Source organism: Vidua macroura, chromosome Z (assembly GCF_024509145.1).
Source record: "Vidua macroura isolate BioBank_ID:100142 chromosome Z, ASM2450914v1, whole genome shotgun sequence".
NCBI classification, from domain to species: domain Eukaryota; kingdom Metazoa; phylum Chordata; class Aves; order Passeriformes; family Viduidae; genus Vidua; species Vidua macroura.
In genome coordinates, this window is record NC_071611.1 from 82,978,879 (window position 1) to 83,002,910 (window position 24,032).

The 24,032-nt window shown below is 46.1% G+C and overlaps 1 protein-coding gene across 2 annotated transcripts in view; it reads left to right on the forward strand.

Annotated features, from left to right (window-relative positions):
• Positions 1-22,049, forward strand: part of PAX5 (paired box 5) — a 128,356-nt gene extending 106,307 nt beyond the window's left edge. For both annotated transcript variants that reach the window (XM_054003084.1, XM_054003083.1), the window contains 2 exons: positions 14,451-14,537; positions 21,828-22,049. In XM_054003084.1, coding sequence (XP_053859059.1) covers positions 14,451-14,537; positions 21,828-21,904 — 164 coding nt within the window. In that variant the 3' untranslated portion in view covers positions 21,905-22,049. The remainder of the gene's footprint in view (positions 1-14,450; positions 14,538-21,827) is intronic.
• The last annotated feature ends 1,983 nt before the right edge of the window (positions 22,050-24,032 follow it).

Consider the following 24,032-nt stretch of genomic DNA (forward strand, 5'->3'; position numbering starts at 1 on the left):
GAATGGCATAGTTTCTGGTGTAGTTCCATGGCAGGTGTTGGGACTACATGAACTTTAAGGTTCTGTCCAACTCAAACCATTGTGTTGTTCTGTGATTCTATGATTCAAGTGTCTGGTGTTCTGAGCCTCACACAGGCATTGCCTATTAGCAAGGAAGGAGCAGCTAGAGCTGGCCTGGACTTGCAGGGCTGAACTCAACTGCCTTGCACGTAGTGTGGTTTCTCAGAGAAGAGAAATAGCCATGTGAGAGCACACAACACATGTTATGATTTCTGAGCATTCTGTTTTTCATGCTTGTGTCTCCTTTGTGTTATGTCAGCACACAGAGTTTAAAAAAATTGGAAATTATGAAAGTGTCATGGTTGAGAACAGCAAGTTGTCGGAGCTTTGAGCCCTGCAAAGTGCCCAGCATCTGTCAGGGTTACCAGCTGTGGCTGAGGCATCAGATGACCTTACATGTGGGGTGTGTGAAGCAGCCAGACCAGCCATCAAATCAATCAGGCAGTTTCCAAACAAATTGTGTTTGACAATGAGCAAATGCCAAGATCCCCAAAGTAAGCAGAGTGGAAAGCACTTCATGGCCCACTGTCCATGGGCAGGAATGTGACACGGCTGCCCTTGTTCTCTTTTTCATACCACACAGCATGGCAGCTGGTAACAATGATGAGAGAGTAAAGTCTATGTTCCCATCACATCTGAGCTTGACAGCCCAGCTCTCCAGTGCTTCCATGTGGTGAGGATTGGGATGATGCGTTTTCTTTCCTACTGAGTGTTAGACCCTGGCTAGCCCACCTCTTGCTGAGATTCTTGTCTCAGAGGAGGCTTCTCATACACCATCCCCAGCCTGGATTCTGTATGCACTGAGTAATGTGCCTAGCTCAGGGTGACAGGGGTTCAATATCTGCCCAGCTTCAAGGTGTCAAGAAGTTGTCCTGTAATGAGATGGAAGCCTCCTGCCTCCAGCATTTTTGTAGCCAAGAGAATGCTTCAGACTAGATCCTGAATCCAAGCATCCCCAGCTCCCTGAGTATTCCCCTCTGCCATGGAAGGATGACCCCTGTAGAGGTTTTGAGGGGACTTAGCAGCCATTCTCTTGCAGGCCATTGTTTATGAATTCAGTGTTTTTGCTACTTGCTGGATTATTTTCTGAGATGGTAGGTTTGAGCTCTTTGTGATTGTTGCTGGAGAGAGTTTGCTTGCATTTAGGACTTTTTAACATAGAACATCTGCCCTGTGGTAAACTCCAGTTCTCAGAACTTATGCCTATGGGGCAAATTGAAATGCTATGATAGTAAAGTATTCTCTTCCCAGGATTTTCTGGATTCCTTGAGACTTTATCAAAACAAGTGAAAATGCTTGGACAATACAATAGATTGCAAGTGCAATTCAATTTAATGTAATCAGTGCAAAAGAAATAAAATGGGGTAACAGAAAGAAAGAAAAATTAAGTGAGAACTTAATCAAAATTACATACTGTAGTAAAAATAAAGGAATTTGCTCCAAGAACTGCCCCTTTTCCACACCAGAAATTTCCTCACAATTTAAAGCAGAGGCTATTCATCTGTGGGAAGCAGTGTTTGTGTTGGAAACCTATTGTGTGGCCAGCTGTGTGAGGCAGGTGTGAACCCCTGGACAGGGGATGCAGGAGCTGAGAGTTTAAGGATGTGTCTCCTACTCATGGGATGCATGTCCTGGGCCAGGAGAAGAGGGACAGTCTGCATGGGGAAGTGAGAAGTCTCCAGAAAGAAGTATATGTTCATTTGTTTTTGTCAGCAAATATGGCACTGGGGCACTTCAGATGAGAAAAAGTCATCTGTCTCTTATGACCTCAGTAGGTTTGGGATAAGGCTCTGCAGTGACTGTAGAGGAAGCTGCGAAGTTTAAATATCACTTCCTCAATTGCATGACTTGTACTGGCTTGATGTCGTTTCAGCAGCAGTTACATTAAATCCTGTCAGTCTTGGGTGCTTTACTCCACCACAGTTTGTCACAAGTAACTGCTGGTTGAACATGGATGTTTTACTTGTGGAGAGGTATGCACAGACTCCATGATGGGACAAACAGTGCCCAGGTGGGAGAAGGCCTGCTTGCTTTGTCTGGTAAAGGTGTGGGCACAGGGTGTTGATGTGGCCCCATCTTTTTCTCCTACCAGCCTTTTCCAGGGTGAAGGAGCCATCTCAGCTCAGGCTAGCTTGTCTTTGATTCTTGAACATTTACTAAAGTCAGGAAACATAATGCCAGGCAGCAGTGAGGAGCCTGGTCCTGGTAAAGGTGTGCACTGGGCTGTTGGGAGCCATGGGTCCCCTGGGGCATGTACCATGACAAGCCATGATATCCTCAAGAATGAACTTGCTATGTGTGGGAGGGGACTGCCTTCTCCACCTGTGTCTTCTCTTCCTTGGCACAATTTTTGGCTGATTCAGCTGGATCGAGTCAGGCTAAGCAGCTGCAGACATTATTTGGAAATGGAACAGGCTACAAAGCATTTGCCAGCAAAGTGTCCCATGTTGTGCCAGAGGACTGAGCTGCCACATTCCCAGACACCTGAGACTGACGACAAGATTTTATTCTGCATTTAATGGATGACTGTAATGTGGATGTGGTGTAGAACCAAAGCAGTGCAGTGGAAATTAAGTGAGAAATTATCTGTCTTCTGTCACTCAGGCATTAATTTGCATCATCTCTGGTGTCAGAAAGAAGACCTGGCATTATCTCTTCTGGGGATGTGTGTCTGTATTTCAAGCTCCCCACAATCACAGAGTGGGAAAAGCGGACCCTGCTGGTGTGCTAAAGCCCCAGTCCAGGGGTGGATGAAGCTTGCAGTCTGGGTGAAAACCTGGTCTTACAGAATAGCTGAGATGCTGAGATTTGTGTGGCTCAGCTTGCAGAGCTTATCCACACAGGGGGTGAGCACAAAAGACTTTTCCATCTATCAATGATGCTGCCACCTTGGCAGAAAGGGCAGGACCACCTGGCCCTCTCCTGGAGCTGCTGTCCCAGTCCCAGGTGAGCCATGGTGAGTCCATGATGGAATCTGACACAGTCACCAAGGACTGGAGTACCAGAGGAATGCCTGAGACTGTGCTGATGTGGGAGGATGCTCCCTCAGTCATCCAGATGCTTTCCTGCTCATGTTCCCACACCTACATTGAAATATAATTGAAGACAACCTCCATGTCAGCAGCAATGTGCATGTATCAAGCTACCAAAATGCTTAATTTCCAGGCTTTACAATATTTGGAGTCTATGTTACTATGGCTTGTAACATTATATCTTCTGCTATGAGCTAAATTATTGTGTAATTCCTGGAGGTAAGCACACATTGCAGTGTCATTATGAAGGCTGAAATTACAGAAAAGGCTCAAGTCAGGATGAAGCATGGAGTGGAATGTTTTCACTTGAACCAACTGCAGTATTTCTGCTGCCTAGCTCAGATATTTTAATCCCACAATATACTTCTTGTGACCTTTTACACCAATTTGGCATGAAACCGTATTGCAAAACTTACTTTCTGTGAGTCAGTTGTTTACCTTTCATCCCACCTGCACTACCAAACTGCAGGTGCAAAGAAGGTAAAATGGTGCCTGCCCTGATGTGCACGGGGCTGCTTCTGCGCAGGTCGGGAGTTCATAGGCACATAGGCATGGAGTGGCATTCTGTGTGGATGCATCCCCTGTGCTGTTTATCTGCTCCATGACCCTTGTCTACCCTGTGCCACTTGTCCACTCTGTGCTGCTCATCTGCCACATGTCCCTTGTCTGCTCTGTGACCCTCATCTACCCTGCCCCCTTGTGTACTCAGAGAGATGCCCTGCGTTCTCTCTGTGTCGTTCATCCACCTTTTGCCATATACCTGTACTCCATACAGGGTGCAAGGGGGCTTTGCAGCAGCCTCACCAACCAGGCTTAAGGAGAGACACTCTGGTATGGGCAGCTGCAGCAACCAGACAGAACAGCAGTATGTTCCCAGCCCCATATCTGGCAGCACTGGTACTGAGGCTCTGCACATGGCCAAGTGTGGCTTCCTGATCTTGATATCACTGGCTGGCAGTGCAGCTTCCTGCTGCTAGGTCCACCTGGGATCCCAAAGTGCATGCTAGTGGCTGGTGGAGAGGGGAGATGACTCTACAGGGGCAGCTGAGAAGGAAGGAGCAAACCCCTCATTGCAATTAATTGCAATGCCATCTTATATTCAGCTGAGTTGCCAATTGTCCTCTGGTATAGAGAAATAAATCTCTCCTAATGCAGTTCCAATATGGTTGCTCTGTGGCACCACCTACCTTTGTTGTATTAAAGTTAAATACCTTTGTGTACAAAAGTTTAAAGTGCATAGCTAAAACCTATGTGCTTGCAATAATTGTGGATGTAAATCTTTTTGTCATCCTGCAAAGACTAGGTGAGATATTTCATAAATATGTCAGAAGCAGCATTAAAATTTTATGGCAGGCAGCACGGGTCGAGAATACTACAGTGACTTCTCAGCAAGGTACGTCCACCTTAACCCACAACTCATTAGTCATTGATGGGATTTCTGTGCCTCATAGCTTCTTGGAAATGCGGTAGTGTTACAAAAATCTGCATGTTACTGTTTTTGTACAATATGACAGCCCACTCAGAACTGTTAAAATACTACATCTTTGACCACTGTTGGATAATGTAAAGATAAAATAAGGGAGAAAGACTGGCCAAACTGTGTGATCACAGAATTATATTAAAATTCATTAGAAGTTAATTGGCAGTTTTGGTGGGACTGGGAACTTTGGATAGATGCTCTCTGAATGTGAGAGAATGTTTATTTTCAACTGCAATAAACTTCTCCTTGGCTGATGTGCAGGAACAATTAGCCAAAGTAGGGGCTAATTTCATTTTGAAATGACATGTGTGAAAATTTGGGGCATGGCTGCACCTCAGCCACTCTCTGAAGGGTTAATCAGTGACTGAAAGATGGGACAGACATGGACTGGATGTGCTTTTGGTGAGTGTCTTTGAGGGTCATAGATGATTATAAGTGATCTGTTGATTCACTTACAGCAGATATGCCAGTGGATTTACAAGCCTGCATGTGTAAGGAGCATGCACATATCTGTGTGTCCATGTTGGCAGGTATTGTTAGTGTGTCCTTATATACGGGGTGTGTTTCTGTATGCGCACCCTTGCTGCTGCAGTCCCTGACATCCCAGGAAAAGACTGCCTGGTCCCCTTGCCAATGGCTATGTATGCAATACCCCACCTGCTATGGGAGCAGACCCTGGGTTTTGCCCCCAGCATTTCTCCAGGTGGCATCCAGCCAGATTGCTGTGATAGTGTCTGTAGGTAAATGAACATGAAGTGTATGGTTTTGTATATTTATTTATATAAATGTATATATTGTAGCTTCTTGGGGACAAAGAAAAGTCAGTTGTTCCTCCTGTTTTTAGGAGAGAAAATCATTCTAACAAACAAAAATGTTCCTCTGTTTGTTCAGATTCATTTAAGGAGATTGCAGATGCTCATCAACCAAAACAGAGTCTGGCTTATACCACTGGCCCCTGTAATTAACAGTTATTGCCACATTTTCTGGCAGTTCTTCCTACAGGCAGAATGCTGTCTAGTTATTAATACAGATTAGTGGCACTATCTAGGATCCTGTGAATGCCAATGTCTCAGGGCTGACCTGATGGTTGCAGCATGTCACAGCTCCAGACGACTGTCTTGGCTAAAGGCGGACGAAATATTTGATGTAGTTTTGTCATGTTGTATTGAAAGAACATGGGTAAAAGGCTTACTGCTTTAAGGACTCACTGTTTATCAGGGGATTTTTTCATTTAAGATCAACAAGTGAAGGTTTTGTCCTGTCTAAGAAAAAGTTTTTTTCTGGAAAAACATTTGTGAGGGTTGTTCTTGTACTGAAATATATTATTTTCAATTCCATCATCAGAATGAAAAAGGCTGGAAGTGGGATATTAGTTGTACAGAAAGCATTTCCACTTTTCCATTATAATGTTTTTTTCACTTCTTTCCTGTGAGAATGAATTGCTCTATACAATGCCAGGTAAGTGCAGGTTCAATGAGGAGAGCAGCTTCCCATTTTTATGCAGAGGACCTCAGGTATGTTGAAAAGCAGTTTCTTTTTTTGAAACTACTCATTGAAGAAGTTTTCCAAAATGACATTTTTCAGCCCCCTTTGAAAACATTTCTTTTTATTAAGGGTTCTTCCCACCACGACCCATGCTAGTCCAAGTACCATGTGAGCTCAGGGGCCTTCCATCATGCGTCACTCTGCTCAGAGTGAAGATATGTCTCTTTGGGATGGTGTATGCATTGCTTGCAGGAATGGGCACAAGAGTGGCATCTGAAAGGGGTGTATCCTGCTGTTAAGGGGTGTATCCATTGCCATATGTTGGATGTGTCATTCATTCTAGCATAGTTTCTGGTAACACAATCTTGAGAAATTTCTCCAAGCCTGCCCTTCAAAGATGAATCTATGAATCCCACCAACATGTCCTGGATGTTAGCTGGTTATGACCCTCAGTATCTTCATTGAGACAAATTGGGTGGATCATGGAAGGCTTTTGCTAGATACAGTGTATATTTCTGCTCAGCTTCTTCTCTTGGGGGATGCTGTTTCTGAAATACCTGCTTTGTTACAGTAGGGCTGTAGTTTGGTAATCCTTCCTCCTGTAGGACTTCTGCACAAAGAGCAGGTGTAGGTCCAGCAGAATCCCTGGCAGATGACTTGGTGGTTAGCCTATGGCATGCCCTGGGTTGCTACTCCCCCAGGTTAAATGCAGCTGATATTTTTAGATTAGAGCTATGTATATCTCTGATCCTACTGTTTACTAATGAATGTTGAAGTTAAAAGAAAGTCCAAGATTCAATCAAAACAAAAACCAACAATAAAAATTACTGTGGACTTTTCTTCAAAGGTACAGTTCTTTCTTACTTTCAAAGTTACATTTAGTTTACCACTGAGACTTTTGGCTAAGTTTTCTCTTTTTTTAGCTTCACTGAACTCAATTTGAAAATTTAGTATTTCTTCGAATTTAAAAGGAAAATATTTGTTTGGAAAACAACTGATTAAAAAAAATATCCATGACTCTCACTGAAGTATTGTGTCTGAATTGTCAGAAATTGTCAAAAATATGTTAGTGATGTGAAATATCTTTTTTTTTTTTTTTTTCATGTGATATGGAGTATCAGCTGAAAGGTTTTTCCCAGCTCTTCTGTTCATGGGGGAAACTTCTAATGGAATGAGTCCTGTGAGCTTCAGAGGCAGCAGCTTCCCAGACGGGACTGCAAACCTCATTCTCTCTCACCCTAAACCACTGCAATGGCTTGATGTGGAGAGGAAAGTTTGTTTTACTGATGGAAAACCATGCTGTTGTTCTCTGCTGAGAGCCCAGACCCTTTCCCTGCCCTTCAGGGTCCCCCACAGTTGTTTGTCCCTCTGACTTTATGTGGGATGTTGCCTGAGCTGCTGGATCATGAAACTGTCTTCAGGGTGGTGTTGGCTCAGGGTGACAAGAAGCTTCTGCTTTGATTTATATCTTCCAGCTCAGGCAACGACTGGCCCTGTGGCTGGCAGAACTTTGATGTAACAGATTTCCAGGCTGTATTTGGATAGCTGCTGCCTCACAGAGTCAGCCAGTGATGTGTGGGTGTGAACACATGGCTCAGTGCAGTGCTTATGCCTGCTCCCCATGCATTCAAGCATGTCTTTGCTTACCAGGGTAATGATTGTTATTGGAATTCACTGAAGAAATTTATGATCCATGTGATTACTTTCTAAAAGTAAAACAATACAAAACAAATGAAAGTAATGAGAATGTTAATTTTAAAAAGTTACAGTAAGATCCCTCAGCAGAAGGGAAAAGTAGAGGCCCCAGGAGTTTGGACTTACAGGGAGATGGGTTTGTCTGCAGGAAACCAAGCTAGGGACAAATACAGCAGATTGTTTTTAAACTTATTCCAAACCCTCAGAAGGACTGTTGAAGATATTGCTGCTCTGGCCTAACTCTGCATTTTGTCCCCTGACCTTCTGTTCTTGTCTCTTAAGCAGTTGTGTTTATTGAGTACCATTTCTCCTGGATTGTTTTCATTTCTTGCCAAATGGAAGGGCTGAGTAACACATTGTCCTAAATGCAGAGCTTGATTTTCAAAAAGGCCCAGCAGTGGACACTAGCGGAGAAACCAGGAGCTGCAACAACTCTGGCAGAAGGGATGGCATGGCTGCTTGGTCATGGTTTCTCTCCCTGTTGAGTGACAGCTGGGAGCTGTCACATGGCTGTGGCAGGGAGGAAGGTGCATTGCATCACCTGCATATTATATCACCTCCAGTTGCATCACCTGCATTACTAGTAACCATTAAATGGATAACAAACCTCTACCCCCATGTTCCTGATGGCTTCTCTGTGTCCCAAATGCTTGTGCAAAAACCTGGTGTTTGAGAAAACTCAGCAAAAAGTGTCCAAACCTGCGTCTGACTGCATGTTGCTGGCTCTGTCTTGGTTTGAAAGACAGGTGCCTGCCAAGGAAGGTAGGAACCTCCCTTGAAATGGAAAATATTACCTCCCACCCTTCAGCTTATTGTGTCTTTGAAATGATGGGGCTGTCAGGCAAAGATAAGGGAAAAGGAATAACAGTTCCTTAAATAAATAAATAAATAAACAAATAAAGCAAGGCAAACAAACAACAGCGGTGCCAACAAACAAACAAAGCCACAGACCCAGTCCCAGCCTGAAGCACAGACCCAGTCCCAGCCCGAAGCACAGACCCAATTCCAGCCCGAAGCACAGACCCAGTGCCAGCTCTAAGCACAGACCCAGTTCCAGCCCGAAGCACAGACCCAGTCCCAGCTCTAAGCACAGACCCAGTCCCAGCCCGAAGCACAGACCCAGTCCCAGCTCTAAGCACAGACCCAGTCCCAGCCTGAAGCACAGACCCAGCGCCAGCTCTAAGCACAGACCCAGTCCCAGCTCTATGCACAGACCCAATCCCAGCTCTAAGCACAGACCCAGTCCCAGCTCTATGCACAGACCCAGTCCCAGGCTCTCCTGGCCGCAGGCCCTTTCGCCCTTGGTGCAGTTCCGGGCACAGCCAGCAGGGGCGCTGGTGGCTCCCGGCCGGGCAGGGTGTGCTGTGATTCCCCCGCGGCTGCAGGGGGTGCTGTGGCGGCAGCTCGGCCGCGCCTCCCTCATGCGCTAATGGCGGGTGAGTCAGCGGCAGAAAGAGAAAAGGAGCTTCCAGAAAAGGGGCTTCCAAAAAAAGGGGTTCCCTTGGAAAATGCATGGGGAGCAGCCGGTCTTAGTGCGTCACTGGCTGGTGAAATGGACTGTAGCAGGAAACTCAGGCTGGAACAGCATGGTGAGCACATCTGGGCTGGCCATGCCAGGAGCTGTGCGGGTCTCAGCAGACACAGAGTGTTGGGTAAAGTGTAGCAAAAAGCCCAAAGCAGTGGCAGAAAACAGTGGGGCTGGGAAGTGGCAGCCAAACTCCTGCCAGCAGCCAGGAGATGCTCCTTCTGGAGGGGGGAGGGGTTGGACTCACAGATTTTCCCCTGAGGCACCTGAGCAGATGGTAGGGGTCGTTTCCAGTGTTGAAAAGGTCCCAGTTGAATAGCTGCCCCTACGAGCAAAGGCTTACTGAAGGTAAGGAGAAGCAGTGAAGAACAAAACTCTGCAGTGGTGGCAGATTATCCCCACAGCAGCAGCCCGGCACCAAGACCATGGCCATCCCCACTCTTATCCTGAGAATGAGCGAGTGAGCTAAGGCCGAGCCCAGTCTCTCAGCCCCCAGCCAAAATCTTGAAGTATCTGTGCACTTCCTAAGAGAAAGTCCCCCAGCTTAGAGATGGTAGCAAACTGCACCCTTTCCCCTCCTCCTCCTCCCAGCCACATCTTTTGCTTCTTCAGTATTGCAGTTATCATCTCTTAGGAAACAAATGGAAGAAAATTCCCTCAGAGAGGAAAAATAAAAAAAAAAAAAAAAAAGGAAAATTCCTAACCTCCAACATTCCTGTTGAGCTGTACTGGCTCTGGAACTTCTGATTCATGAGGTCTTCTGAGAGTTAATGTTATACTTAGAAGTGGCATTTGAAACTCCTTTGCAGACTATTTATTTGCTCAAATTCTGCATTTCAGTGCAAAAGTACCAGCAGCTGGACAAAAACGTTTGACTAATCTCCTGTTTTCCTCTGGTCTTGTCACACAGTCCCAGGACTCATGACTGCTGTGCTTCATAGGGCTGCAGCCAGGTACTCTGCATGTTGAATGATGTAGTGCAATGACAGTCAGGCTTCTTCCATCCTGGGAAGTTTCCACACCTTGGCTGAACATGGCCTCTGTCAGAGCTGGCCATGCTTGGACATCCTTCTGCCTTTCTGCAGGGCAGGAAGTTTTCCTTTACCCTCCTGCCCCATTCCCAGTACAGGTACGTGGATGTGCCTGCAGCAGCAGTTCTCTAAAGCCACAGCAGTATGAAAAACATGGTGATATTTTTTCATTCATCTCTTTGTTCTTGAGATTTTTTACACTCATGCTCTTCAGCTTCTCTGCAAATCAAAAAGAAAACTTCAGGAAGCTTACCTTAAAACCAAGAAGACTGATAAACATGAGTTGACAGTCCCCAGAGAAAAAGTGCTGCAGAGTGGACAGTACTGTTTTGCAGCAGCAGAAGGTCCATCCACCACCATCAGACTGTCTATCCCACTGTCTCAGGGTGGAATGCATCTCCCAGGGCTTGCCACGGGCTTGTAGCAGCAGTGTTATTGGGAATCAGTCTTTGTTGTTTCCCCTCCTTACCTCTGCTTCTGCGGGGATGATGGAATGGTCTGACCCCTTTTGGACTACAGCCCTGTGTGGAGTGTAGAGTCAGGTTTGTGGCAAAGAGGTGAGCTAACTCAAAGGAATCCTTTGTTTTCTGTCTTTGTGTTTCAGCAAGGTGAGAACTATGGAGGAGAAAACTTACTATTTCACATGAAGGAGGGATGTGCGTGATTCCCACCCTTTCCTCATGCTGCAGCACTCAGTGTGCACAACATACTGCGTGTGTGTGCATCCCTGGATGGCTGATCCATGGTGTTTGTTTTTGAATGGGGCGAGGGCTGTCTGCTAAGAAGTGCTGTCAAGAAGTGTAGTTGATGAACGTTGGAATATCTGGTGAAATTTGTGAAGCAGCCATGCAGTGTTCATTCATCTACCTTAGTTTCACTTAGGGCTGTACCATTTGTCTGCCCAAGTCTTGTGGTGGTAAATAACAGGGCTTGAGATTTTCTCCCCCACTTCTCTTTTACCCCTCCCTTCTTCTATGTTTCTTTCCTCTCATTTTCCTTCTTGCCCTCCTTCTCTCTCTCTCTCTCTCTCTCTCTCCCTCTCTCTCTCTCTCTCTCTCTATTTTCCCCCTCCCCCCTCCCTCTGGCAAGGCTGATGGATATGCAGAGTATGTTAAGGAGCAAGCAATACTGTCACTGAGCTGATGGTGCTCAGTGACTCCTCGGGCTTCTGGCTGGTCTGTACTGCAGGAGCTTGACACCCTGACCACTGAGGCATAAAAAACAGAGAATTGGAAGCCTCAGCCTGACAGGCACTGGAGCATCCCCCAGAGAGGGTCCACGATGTGTGTCTGTGTGTGAGTGTGGGGAGGAGGGCAGTGGGGATGGTGGGGGAGGAGGGCAAGACAGGAGAGGATGAAACAATGAAATGTCAGCCCATTCCCACCCACAGCCCTGCTGCAGCAGTGATAAATGTTTGGAAAGTGCTGCTGCCCACTCCATGGCGTGCACAGCATCAGCATGGAATGGACTCAGTCTGTGCAGCTCCAGGAGAATAGGAGAGAGGAGAGAGAGAGGGTTGGAAGGAGGAAGGAAGGGTTCAAGGGAGAGAAGGAGAGTGCTGGGACAGCTGAAAATGAGGTGTCATGTTGTCCAAGGGGAGAATGCTCCCCCTTGGGATGAAGCTCTTGCAGGCATGAAACAGCTCATTGTGAGCTTTGTTTCAAACCTGGGGTGCTCCTGTTGCAGGAATGATAGGACAAGCTTTTCTGTGCACTCCGTGCAAACAGCCCACAACAGGCATCTAGAGCTGCTGTCCTGTCCACTGGGTCCATGCACTGCACAGCTCTCAGGAAGGATGTAGCAGCAAGACTCACTCCCATCTGCTTTTGTGTGTCATATCAGTCAGGCAGCACAGCTGTTTTGTGCACCTAAACCAGGGTTAAATCTTTGAAAATCTCACTTCCCTGTGGAAAGGAAGAAATGCAACCCCCTCGGGAAGGTGGTGTGTGATAGCCTTCCTGTAGAGCAGGCACTCACAGAATGAAAGGATTTCAGTGTGCCACACATTGGCAGGAGAATGTGATCATGACTTCAGGCCTGGGAAACATTGACTCTCACAAGTGAAGTTCCCAGCCTGACTGCTGCCTGTGTGCTTTTCAGGCTTAGGCAAATACCAGAGGCACAGGGTGGGACAGAGAGGAGTGGGATGCCCAGGAGCTATAGAAGCAGGGGAAAATCAGGGAACACTCTGGGTGAGACAACAGCCTCAATTGTGTTGATGCAGAGGCAAAAAGGACCTGAGAGAAGCTGCTGTGTCCTGCAGGAGAGGGATGGGTTCCTGACTGATGGAAGGCAATGGGGATGCTCTTGCCACTGGCTGCAGTATGTCAAGTGGCTCCTAACATCTCTTTGGGCATTGTCAACTTTGCTGTGCCTTACTCTTTTAGAATGAGCACTCTGACAGAAGTAACCTTCAGGCACTGAAGTAATCTATCAGCCATAGGGACAGGAACAGAGAAGAATTGTAGGAACTGTGTACTTCCCTGTGAAGAAAGGTTTGAAACAGCTCCATTTTTTCCTGGCTCAGGGTAAAGTAATGCTATTCCTTAGAGGCAATAAGGAAAACCCTACTCTGATCTTGTGAAGAATGGTTGGCACAGCAAGGTGTGCTAAGTATGGAAGCACTTGCTGCTGCATACTGTGGACCTTCTCTCTATGGAAGCCGTGTTGGGAAGAGAGAGTTGGTTGCTCCTAGTAAGTGTCATGGGTCCTAAGGGCTGCAGAAAAGAAACAAGGAAGAGATGCTAACAGAGACTTCCTGTAGCAGACTGGTGATGGGCTGGTCCTGCTGTTAATGTTATACTTAGAAGTGGCATATGAAACTCCTTTGCAGACTATTTATTTGCTCAAATTCTGCATTTCAGTGCAAAAGTACCAGCAGCTGGACAAAAACGTTTGACTAATCTGCTGTTTTCTGCTGCTCAGTCTGTTCATCTTATGATGCAGGCAGAGAGGCAGCTTGTTTTCACTGAAGCAGAATCATGTGGAGATAAAGCCATCCTGGACCTGACCCTCTGTTTTGGTGACCAGGGCATCATCCCCTCTTCCTAGTTGTGCCAGCAAATGGCCTAAACCATAGCCACTCACTGGCCAGGGGACCCAGATGTGGTTTCCAGGTTGGGTCTACAGATTGTATGGGACAGGGGTGCTGAGCCTGAGGTGCTCAGGACACATTGTCAGGGGTCCACTGCCTAGCTGGGATTATGGCAGCTCCTGGGTATGAGGTCATGGCTCTGCCAATGCCAAGGACCAAGGCAGGCAAAGGTCATGGCAAGCATCTGCTGTGGCCTGTCAGCCCTCAAATCTTGCCTTAGGAAACAATACCCTTTCTCCTGCTGTGCTGTGCTTGTATATATTTACATGTGGGAGTGGGAGAAGGGAAGGAGGAACAAAGAGAAAGAGGAGGAAAACTGTAATTCAAGGAACATTTCCTAATAAAACAGCAGCAGTGTTGGCATTTGTGTGGTAGAGGGACTAGGTCAGAGCCCCATGGCACAAGGCTCTGTTCTGAAGAGCTTGCAGCTGAAGTATGAAGCAGGTGTCATGTGAAGAGAACAAAGATCAGAAGAATGGGAGCTGATGAGGAGATAAATAGCCGCAATTTTTCAGGCCTTTTTTGTGCCTTTGTCTGGAGGGTTCAAATCTGTCTGAAACTGAAGCAAACATCCCTCTCCTTGGGTTACAGTGTTGGAGAAATATCTGGGACCATGACGTGTTTTCCATGAAGCGTATCCAATATCTAGAAATTGGCTGGTTCATCTCCTCCTGCAGCAGAGACTGTATCTGGACAGCCCTGTCCTTGTATTTTGCCTCTCACCTGAGTCCTGTAGGGCTGTAAAGGCAAAGGCCAGCCCCATCAGTGTGTCCCAGAGGTTTCTCCGTCCCTCCTTATTTCCTTGCTCCTTCAGCAAGTTCAGGGGGCCTGGGTTGCAGCACAAAAAAAGACATGTAAAAGATGTTTGCACCCATTTACTTAATAATTTATTCCATATTCCTTTTCTTCAAGGCAGAGTGTCCACCACTGCTTTTACTGTGGCTGTCAATGGAGCAGAGGACACACTGGAGAGCCCCTTTACCTCAGAATGGTAACTGTAATCTCAAATCAAATGACCTTTTATTCTGTCTTTGTCTCTTTAACTTAGGGAGCGAGTTTTCTGGGAGCCCATACAGCCACCCACAATATTCAACATACAATGACTCCTGGAGGTTTCCCAACCCTGGACTCCTGGGTAAGTGTTCAGCCCTGTCTTGAGAGATCAGAGCAAGGTGTGCAGTGTTTGTCCAGCCCTGGGGTGGGCAGAATGTATGTCTCAGCTTGTCCTCAGTCATGCTTAGACCCAGAATGGGACTGCAGGTCTCCATTGGGGTGCATGTTTGCTCTTGGTTCACTTTGCCAACAAGAAGACCTGGCCCAAATGTCTTGTCTTCCTGCTTCTGATAAAAATCCTTCCAGAGACATAGGATATTGCTAGAAAGCAGGGTCACCATATTTTTTGAGGGTAAGGGACCCTGTTCAGACAAAACTTGTGATGCCAGTTTGCTTGCAGCCAGCTGTAAGCTCCACTGCTTCCAATGACATTGCTGCTTACTTGTGCGTGTGCTTTGCATTTCTCCCTGCTCTCATGTTGTGTTTGCTTCCCAGTTGTGTGTATGCCCACTCCATCTCTCCTCAGCAAGGGACCACTGGTACAGCCTCACTGATGCCAGCATGGTCCTTATGAGCAATGGGAGACAGAAGCCCTGTAACTCCTGCAGGATCATGGCCCTCATGTGAAGGATAAACATAATCCATTTTACACCCCGTCAAAAGCTGGCCCACTTTGACCTTATATACATGTAGCATGCAGTAATTAGAATTTTTCCCTGCATAATTTGCATGGATGAGGTAAGTAAAATACCAATTAATTGTCATCTCTCAACACAGGAGTAGCATGCCTTAGAGATTTCCAGATTTATGGATGACAGGGCTGTTATATGTGACCTCCAGCAGCGAAATAATTTTGAATTTTTGTCATACTTTTTTCATCCAGTTTCTTTGTTTTAAGTAATTGAGTCCCCATGTAATTGAACCACCCAGGCTGTATTCATCATGGTTCTTGTCCTTAAACAAATCCTTCGGGAGCAATAGACAGCCTCTGCCTCTCATGCCATGGTGCTGGTATAATGCTGTTATTTGCTGTGCCACATTTAAGGGTTTGTTAGCGCTTCCATCATAAATCAACAGACAGATCTTCAGCTAATATGGATGGGCATAGCTGCACAAAGCCAGGGGAGTCCCTGTGGTCAAACCCACTGTTTCCATGGCCACAACCAGTGGTGCTGGCAGAATTTTGGTTAAGCAGCATGGGGAAGATGCTTTTGCCAGAGGCAAGAGCACACACCATGCTTTCTTCATTTCTTATTTTGCAACTCCTTTTGAATCAGGAAAGCTGCTTCAGCAATGCTCTGCATCATGAATAGGCCTGGGAAGCCAGGTTTTGTGTAAAACAGCAAAAAGAAACCTTGAAAAAAATTTTCCTTCTGAAGTGCTAAAGAAATTGGCATGATACAAAAAGTAAATGACAACCCAGCTCTCATCCTGCCCTTCTGCATGAAGATAGGACTTCTGGAGAGGCTCCTGAGCTGCCTGTGGATATCCACCTCTGTTAGAAGGATGTGCACACTATCTGGAGCCATCTCAAAGCCATTCCTGAGCAACCCCACTGGCATGGGCATTGGCCCTTCCTTTCTGTCAGCAGTAGGCAGTAGCCATGGCCTGTTCAGCTCTTTATTTGAGGTGATGGACCTCTACCAGCTCTGAGCATGCTGTCCAGGGTGCTGGGCAAGGTAGGTCCCTGTGATGCCCTGAAGATGCTGAAGATGGATAGGTCTGGGTCAACAGAAGACTTTATACAGAGGATAGTCATGAGACAACTGCTTGCTGCCAGGACCTTTTACCTGTGCCATACCCTTTTTTCTGCATTCATCCTCTTTTTCTCATTTCCTTTTTGGATCATGCATTTTGGGGGCAAATTCCGACTCATCTTTGACATATGAGCAGTTATGGGGATAGTGTGTTCCTTACAGCAAAGCTTGTTCTCTGCCTGGAGGGGATTTCTTCAGCAGTATTTACTCAGCAGCATGCTGTGAATATTCAAATGAGGCAAGGGCAAAAAGAATCAGAATTTTCCAGAAACTGTAGTTTTCTTGAGATTGAAGTGTTTCATGCTATAATGTCAATGCTGATTTTTTTTTTTTTCTATTGGCAAATGTAAAATATATAATCTTGGCTTCCTTATTTTTGTCCTCTTCAATATACTTTGTTTTGGCATTAAAAAAAAAAAAAAAAAAAAGAAAGAAATGCGAGTTTTTGTCTGCAGCAAATCCTAAAGATGAATTTACCATTTCAGTTCAGTCTGATCACAGAACTGGGGGAGACTGGATTTTCCTGAAGGGGGAATCCCCTGTCTGACCATGGGTAGGTCCAAGTACAGTGGTATGATCTGATCAAGAATGTGTCTGCAATCAACTACAGTCTATGGCTCAGATGTCTCTTGTGCCTTAGAGAGACCCCTCTTATCCACAGCTCTGCCTTTGTCACTGTAAACCTGATCCTGCAATCCCTTCTCCCTAGTACCTGCTAATCCTACTGGTAGTTTAGGGCAAGTAGGAGTGTGTGGCATGGCCTTTAAACCTGCCAAAAGTCTCCCTGCACACCCAGAAGGTGCTGTGTGATGAGCCTGGGCACACGCAGTGGAGAATAGGTTAATTTGAACTATATCCAGGATGCTTCCACTCCTCTCAGGAGTATACGTGAGTGCATTTAGTAATTCTCTCCTGAGAACAAGCTCTGGCAGTATGGGTCTCAGAGCAGAAACCTTGACAAAATTAATCAGGACTGGTACATTGCCTGACACAGTTTGTTTTACAAAGTCCTGCTCCTTTCACTGAGATGAAAGTGTAATACTGTAAGCACTTAGCAGCACCTACGTTCAATTAATTCCCTGTGCTGGCAAGGAAGAATTGCACCACAGCAATCACACAAGTCTGAGACCTGTGAAAGAGGAGCTAAAAGGAGAAATGCCATGATTTGCAAGTGGAAGAAAGGATACTTGGATTGAAAAGTTATATTTGGAGGAGAGTAAAGAGAGAGAGAGAGATGAGACTAGTGAGAAAGCTTTGGTTTTTAGTCCCCAGTCTTTGTCCTGTGTGTGGAGCAGCAGGGAGGGGTGTGTGGTGGTGTCTTCAGGGGAAGGCAAAACCATATTCATGCAGACACTGGGAATTGGTTGTTTGGCCCCAGCAGAACACCAGCTACTCACCATTACCCTGCTGTCTGCTCTGCCCTTGCTTTGATGCTTCTCACCTCTGCACCAGACACCAAGCCTCTTCTGCCCCAGATGTCATGAAACCAGTGCAGGTGGGGGACTAAGCTCGCTCTTCTCTGGGGCAGTCCCAAATTCTGTGTCCCATGGCTCCTGGGCAAGAGCAGACAATCAAGCCATGGTCCTTTAGAATGGTCAACAGAAGCAAGGGCAGAAGAAGTCAGTTATCTGCTGCAGCTTTGCAGTGTCTTCAAGCTCTTGCATCCTGCATCACTCTGGTGGCACCCACACCTCTCTTGGTGTCAGAGACATGACCAGCTTTGTTGTGGGGAATGACTCAGTCCCATCTTGACCACAGCAAGAATGAGGACAGTCCCCAAGTTCCTGGAAGAATGTGCAGGGAAGAGGACATAAACTCTGGCCACTTCTGTGGTCTGGCTTAGTGGCTGAAGTTGATATCTCCATCTCAAAGCCAGACAAACAGTTGAGGGAAGGAACATCTTTTTCCTTTCTTTTTTTCCCCCATATTGTCCTACAAATGACCTGCAAGCAGTACAGTGCAGGGATGCACATGGAGGCACATGCATGAGTGCATGGGAGGCAAATGTGCATGTCTAGGGCTCAGGCTGTTACTGTTGGCACATAGTGGTGCACACCAGCATAAGATCAGCTCAACATGTGCATACTAATGGCAGGTAACAGCAACACTGTCTAATGAAGAAAAAAAAGCCAGTTTTTGTTGGCTTGTAGCATTTGGCTCAATCCTGCTCACAGTGGATTCTGTTTGATGCAGTGTCCCTGCTCACACACAGGTGTGATCCCTGTGCGCTGGTTGGAAGGGTTTGGCTGCACCATTGCTGTGCCATGTCTTCCAGTTCTAGCAAGGCATCATGCAAGGGCAGAGCTTGAAGCCTCTTAATTAGGATTAGATTCAATTCCTCTGTGGGATTCTGTGGAAAGATTAGAGAACAAGTAGGCACTAGAAATGCCTGTGTCAAGAAATATATTGATAGTATGAATTAGAAAGGAAGAATGACAGAAGGATGGACTAGTCTGTTCTGGATGGGGGCATGGTGACAGGAAGAGTGAGTGATTTCATTTTTCACTTTAAATACAAGCTTATTTGATTGCACAGCTGAAAAGCAAACTGGCAAAATCTAACTTGAGAGAAATGTAAGGCCTTTGGAATGCATGGGAGAAATATTGGTCTTTTTGTAGCTGCACTGAGTCAGAACAGATGTGGAGGAAGAAGGAGTGTGAAAACAAAGGCTCTGACCCCCAAAGGACCACATTTACCCAAAACCTCAGAAAGCACTGCATCCAGCTCTGGTGAGACCCAGAAACTACTCCATGAGTCAGGGTGAAATTGTTTGGTGCTGCTGGATTCCTCTTGTGTGTTTTTCACCCCTCTGTCTGAGTTGAGCTGCCATAGCTAGCAGTAGTGCTGGTGCCAGTGGGGACTGGGATCTCTGATAACCACCATCACTGCCTGCTTCACACTGACCTCCTGGTGCTGTGATGGGTGAGGACAGCAATTCCACCTGCCTCTTCACTGGCCTGTGAGGTGTTTTACCTCAAGGTACTGCCTGCCATGATCCCCAGGGACATCTGTGCAGCTGGATTGGCCCTGAGGGGACTCAGGCCAGCAAACTGGACACCCCCAAGAGGGCAGCTCCCGAAGAACATCCTCAAAACCCCAGCTAGACATGGCATGCACATTTCAAGGTCAGATCAGCTGTTAACTTTTGCCTTTGGTCATTCAAAAGTGGCCAATTTGAACAGGGAAGTTTTCTGTGCTTTCAATGGCTTGAGTTTGGCTGAGATATGAAGTATGCAGCATTTAATTTTAGGCTACCCATGAGAATGGTTTTCACTGTCCTTGTGAAGCTTCCCAGTATTCTCCAGGAAATATAACTACTGAGGTTGGGGCTCCTTAACCTGATGTCAGTTACCTGGAAGAAGACTATCTGTCTAGCCCATGATATCAGTTGTGGTGCCCTCACAGATAACACAAGACTACACTTGTGTAAACATAAGTGGAATGATGACCTGCTGAAGGGATCTGCTTTAACACCATTGACTATGACTTAAAATTTTTTACTTTTAGTAAATAAATCTAGGTCAAATTGGCTCCTGCCTAGGAGTTTGTATACAGACATCTCTGCAAGTGTTTATCCTGGCCAATGACTTCACGGACTCTCTTGAATTATTCTTGTGTACAGTAAAACTATCTTTCTAGTCAGCTAGGACCACACTCCTGAAGATTGCTTTACTTCGTTTAAACACTTTTCAGTGGATTTGTCTGATTTTGGATGTCTGGGTCACTAAGGATGCAACTGAGGACAACACAGACCCACAAGCTCCTGTTTTGCCACAGCACTGTGCAGGAGACACATTCCAGTAGCCAAAGTCCTCTGTTTCTGACCCCTCAGGGCTGCAGAAGCAGGGTACCACATGTTGTGGTAGGATACTGATCATGACAAAGTTTTCTTCTCTGACCAACTGTGCTGAGTAGTGCATTGCACATATTGGGCAAGAACAAATGCTGCCTGTGCTCTGTTTTTTGGATGCATCAGCTTGTGTTCCCTTGGAAATAAAAAGCTGGAGGCTGGTGATGAAGCCTGAGCTGATCTCCTGATGTGGCACTCTGGACAAAAGCAGCCTAGAAGGAACAGCTGGGCTTGCCTGTCAGATTGAGCCTGTTGGACCCACAGCAGTGAGGTAGTCCTGCATTTTCCTAATGATTAACAGCAACTTTCCCTGAGCTTCCTCTTAAAAGTCTGGCTGTGTGATTCTTACTCTGTGCCTGGGCTTTTGAACCAGCAGCCCTCAAATAATCACTCGGGTAATTTTGGAGTGACCAGCTAAGTGTTCATCGGGAGGCTGTACAATAAGAGGAGACAGCAGGAGGCTCTCTAGCCTCCCAGAGGGTAAGGCTTTTGACTCAGCTCAGAGCATGTTGCCAACAGCACCAGGCATGCCAGCTGAGTTCCCCTTCCAGCTCCAGAGGCTGTGGAGGGCCATGGTGGTCGAACAATTGGGGCACTGCTACACTCAGGCTATGCCCAGAGGCTGGGCAACCACTGGACCTGCTGGAGCAGTGTTTGCTAGAGTCGGGGATGGGAAGTGAACAACCAAAAAATGCACCTTTCGCTTCACTGCCACTGATGCTTTCCTAAAGGGTCCACAGTCCCCACTGAGGTGGTGGCATCAGCTTTTCCTGGTGGGGCAGCTCCTCTGTGTCACTGAAGCAGCGGAAGTCACTGCCTCTGCGGCAAGTCACATCCAGGGCTGTGAAGACCCTTGACAGTGTCTGATAGGCTGCTGTCCCATGAGTGTTGAAGGCAGGGAGCTTAGCATGGAAGGCAGCTCTCAGGCCCACTCATGAAAACAAACTCTACAGCCCTGACTACTCCAGAACTGTTACTCGCCATGGCTCATTGTTGCTCATCCAAACCTCCCTGATGGTCTCAAATGCATGTGGCTGAGTACAAGTCCTTCCAGAGGGGGTCTTCCACACTGTGATGTGCCTCACATCCCATGCATGTGAAATTGGTGACTTGCAGACCAAACTGGTAGCACCTTGAAGAGAGAAAACTCCCTTCTTAGGATGGATTGGAGTTGCTGTCACTGGAGATATGCTTGAAAGGTTTCTTAAAACTGGTGCTGTCTAGACAGATTGGTATCTCTCTGGATACTAGTCAAAGACTCTTCCTCATTCAAACAAATATTCTAGGTTCCTGTTGATCCTTGGGTAATCATCCTATCTACCAGTGCTTAGCCCGATAGGACAGAGAATTTTCACCAATATTTTCCAGGCCTTTTCTTGGTAAATGAGTGCTTTCATTGAAATACTTTGAATGCTTTGGGGTTCAATATCCTCCTTTTAAAAGAAGAAAATCAAAGAAGTCAGAGTACGATAGGGTGATGGGGTTGGAATGTCTTGACTTTCTGTTCTGAAAAGTAATTAACTTCTTTTTGTGAAGTAAATGAAGTTGATGTTTTAAGTGAAGTAATGGAAGAAGGTCTCAAACGGAAAGCAGCAATGCAGAGCAATGGTAGCCTCCTTCTCATGCAGAATGCATGAATGCAATTTTCATTGTATTTACTTTATTGAAGCTTTGCCTGGAGTGCTCTCTGACACCCATTGCCAGAACACTACAAGCTGGCACCTCTCCACCTTTGTCTCCCTCACAGTGGTCTCATCTCTCACAGGCTCCCCCTACTACTACAGTGCTACAGCCCGTGGAGCAGCCGCACCAGCTGCTGCGGCTGCCTATGACCGCCACTGACACCGGAGCTCAGGGCATCAGCACTGACAGCACCCACGTCTGGGACAACCGTGATGAGTCATCTTGCTGCCACCATGTCAGCCACTCCAAAAGGGAAGGAGAAAGTACCTAGTAGGAACATGATAATTGAAATTTTGCTCTTTAAGCTTGTTGAACTGATTATTGTATTCTTAAATATGGTTGGGTCCTGAATCAAACAGAGAAACAGGAGGAAGTGGTACTCCTGAAGCTCTGTGTGGTCAAAAATGTGTGGTAGCTTCATGTTCTTTGCAGCCGGCTGGCTACTGCTTTAATCGCCTGCGGGTGCCATGGCTGTATCTGGGGATAAGGAAGAGGTGTGAGCAGCTCCCCTTGGGGCAGTTCCCTCTTGCTGCACACTGAAACAGGCTGTGAGACTTAAAGCAATTTTCTTTATTTTTGGGGTTGTTTTTTTTTTTGTTTTTTTTTTTTTTTTTTTTTTTTTGTGTGTGTGGCAAAGAAAAAATCAGTCTGCTCAACTTTACACAAGCACACCACTGTAAATAATTGCTTGTCTGTATTACTGTAAGAGTAGCTTAAGCATAAACAGCAAAACAGCAACACTGTACAAGTATGAAGTCAAAACACGTCCAAAAGTGTGTTTTGAAACTGGTGCACTGATTCAAAGAACTTAGTAAGCTTTAAGCAACTTTGAACCAGGTTAACACTCATTGTGGCTGTATTTGGGGCTGATGTTGTTTCTATATAGAGCATCCTATCTGACAGTTGTGTGTGATCATGCTGTATGCTGGTATCAAACACATGGGCAACTGAAAGACATAGGCAATTTTGTGATACTTTACTGCTTAATATTAATTTATGTTTATTTGGCATCATACTAAAAACTGGAACAAATTCACTGGTTTCAAGTTAAGCAGCATCGAGGAAGGAATTCCTTAATAACAGTTGACACCTCACATATATCTCTACAGATTGTGTGCTAAATGCCAGTCATGAAAACCCTGAGAGGAAGGCAGAGAAATACTGTGGTTATGATTTTTGTTAAGTGCATATATTAAGTGGGATGTACCAAGCATGAGGGCAGCTGCACTCACTTTCCAAGCCAAGCTGAAAGGGAAATTACTGGTTTTGGGGTGTGTGTACATTTCTGTGAAGGCATTGCAGATTGCAGCACTATAGTCCAGACATGACTGAAGGGAATTTTGCCCTGCTAATTCTGTGTTTCTTCCCTCCTACTTGAATAGGAAGCACTAATAGTCACACGTTTCAATATGCACCTTCGGGGGAGCTAAATTAAGAGAGCAGAGCAGCTACAAATGACCACTAAGCAGCTACACCAATAACTGTCTCTCCATGGAGCCAGGAGGACTGCTCATCTCTCCCTGAAGCATCCCCCTATCCCAGCCCAAGGCACAGACAACCTCAGCCACATAAGCATGATAGGCGTGACCCCATCCCTTCCCTCCTGAGGGCAATGGAGAAGCTCCCTGGTCCTGTTGAGATTAAGACCTGGCTGTGGCCTCCTTACTCCTAACCCAACCATCCTCATCCTCCCAGAGCTGCCTGGGCTCTTCTGAGGGGTTCTGTTGGTGCTTGCCTGCAGAAGAAAGGCTGTTGGTGTCAAACTTGAGATGGACTCCTGTGGAGGAACATTCAAGCAGGTATTCACCACATTCCAGCTGTACAAACCTTTCTCTGGCAGCTCCTGAGTTAACACTATTCTCACTCCTCCCTTCCCATCTCATCACTTGTGCTGCATATCTGGTATCTGTAGTGGCCACTGATCTGCTGAGAAATTCCCTCTCCCACTTCAGTGGCATCTTCTCATAGTATGGAAATGCAGCCACCACTTCCAAATTTCCAGGGCAGATGTGTTCCAATCCTCAGCAGCCATGGAGACATCATCAGCTCAGTGACATTTCAGTGTGATGTTCACAGACTCCATCAGGGATTTTAGCCAGAGTCTTTTAAACTAAATAATAAATAAGTTTTGTGATAAGTTTATCAGTGAGATGAGTGGCACTTTTATTCTTTCAGGAATTAATCACTGATACACACCTATTTTTAACAAGAGACAAATAACAGCATGGAAAATTTATACAAGGAATCTTCTGAAGCCCTGCTTTGCATTCATAACTCTCTGCATACC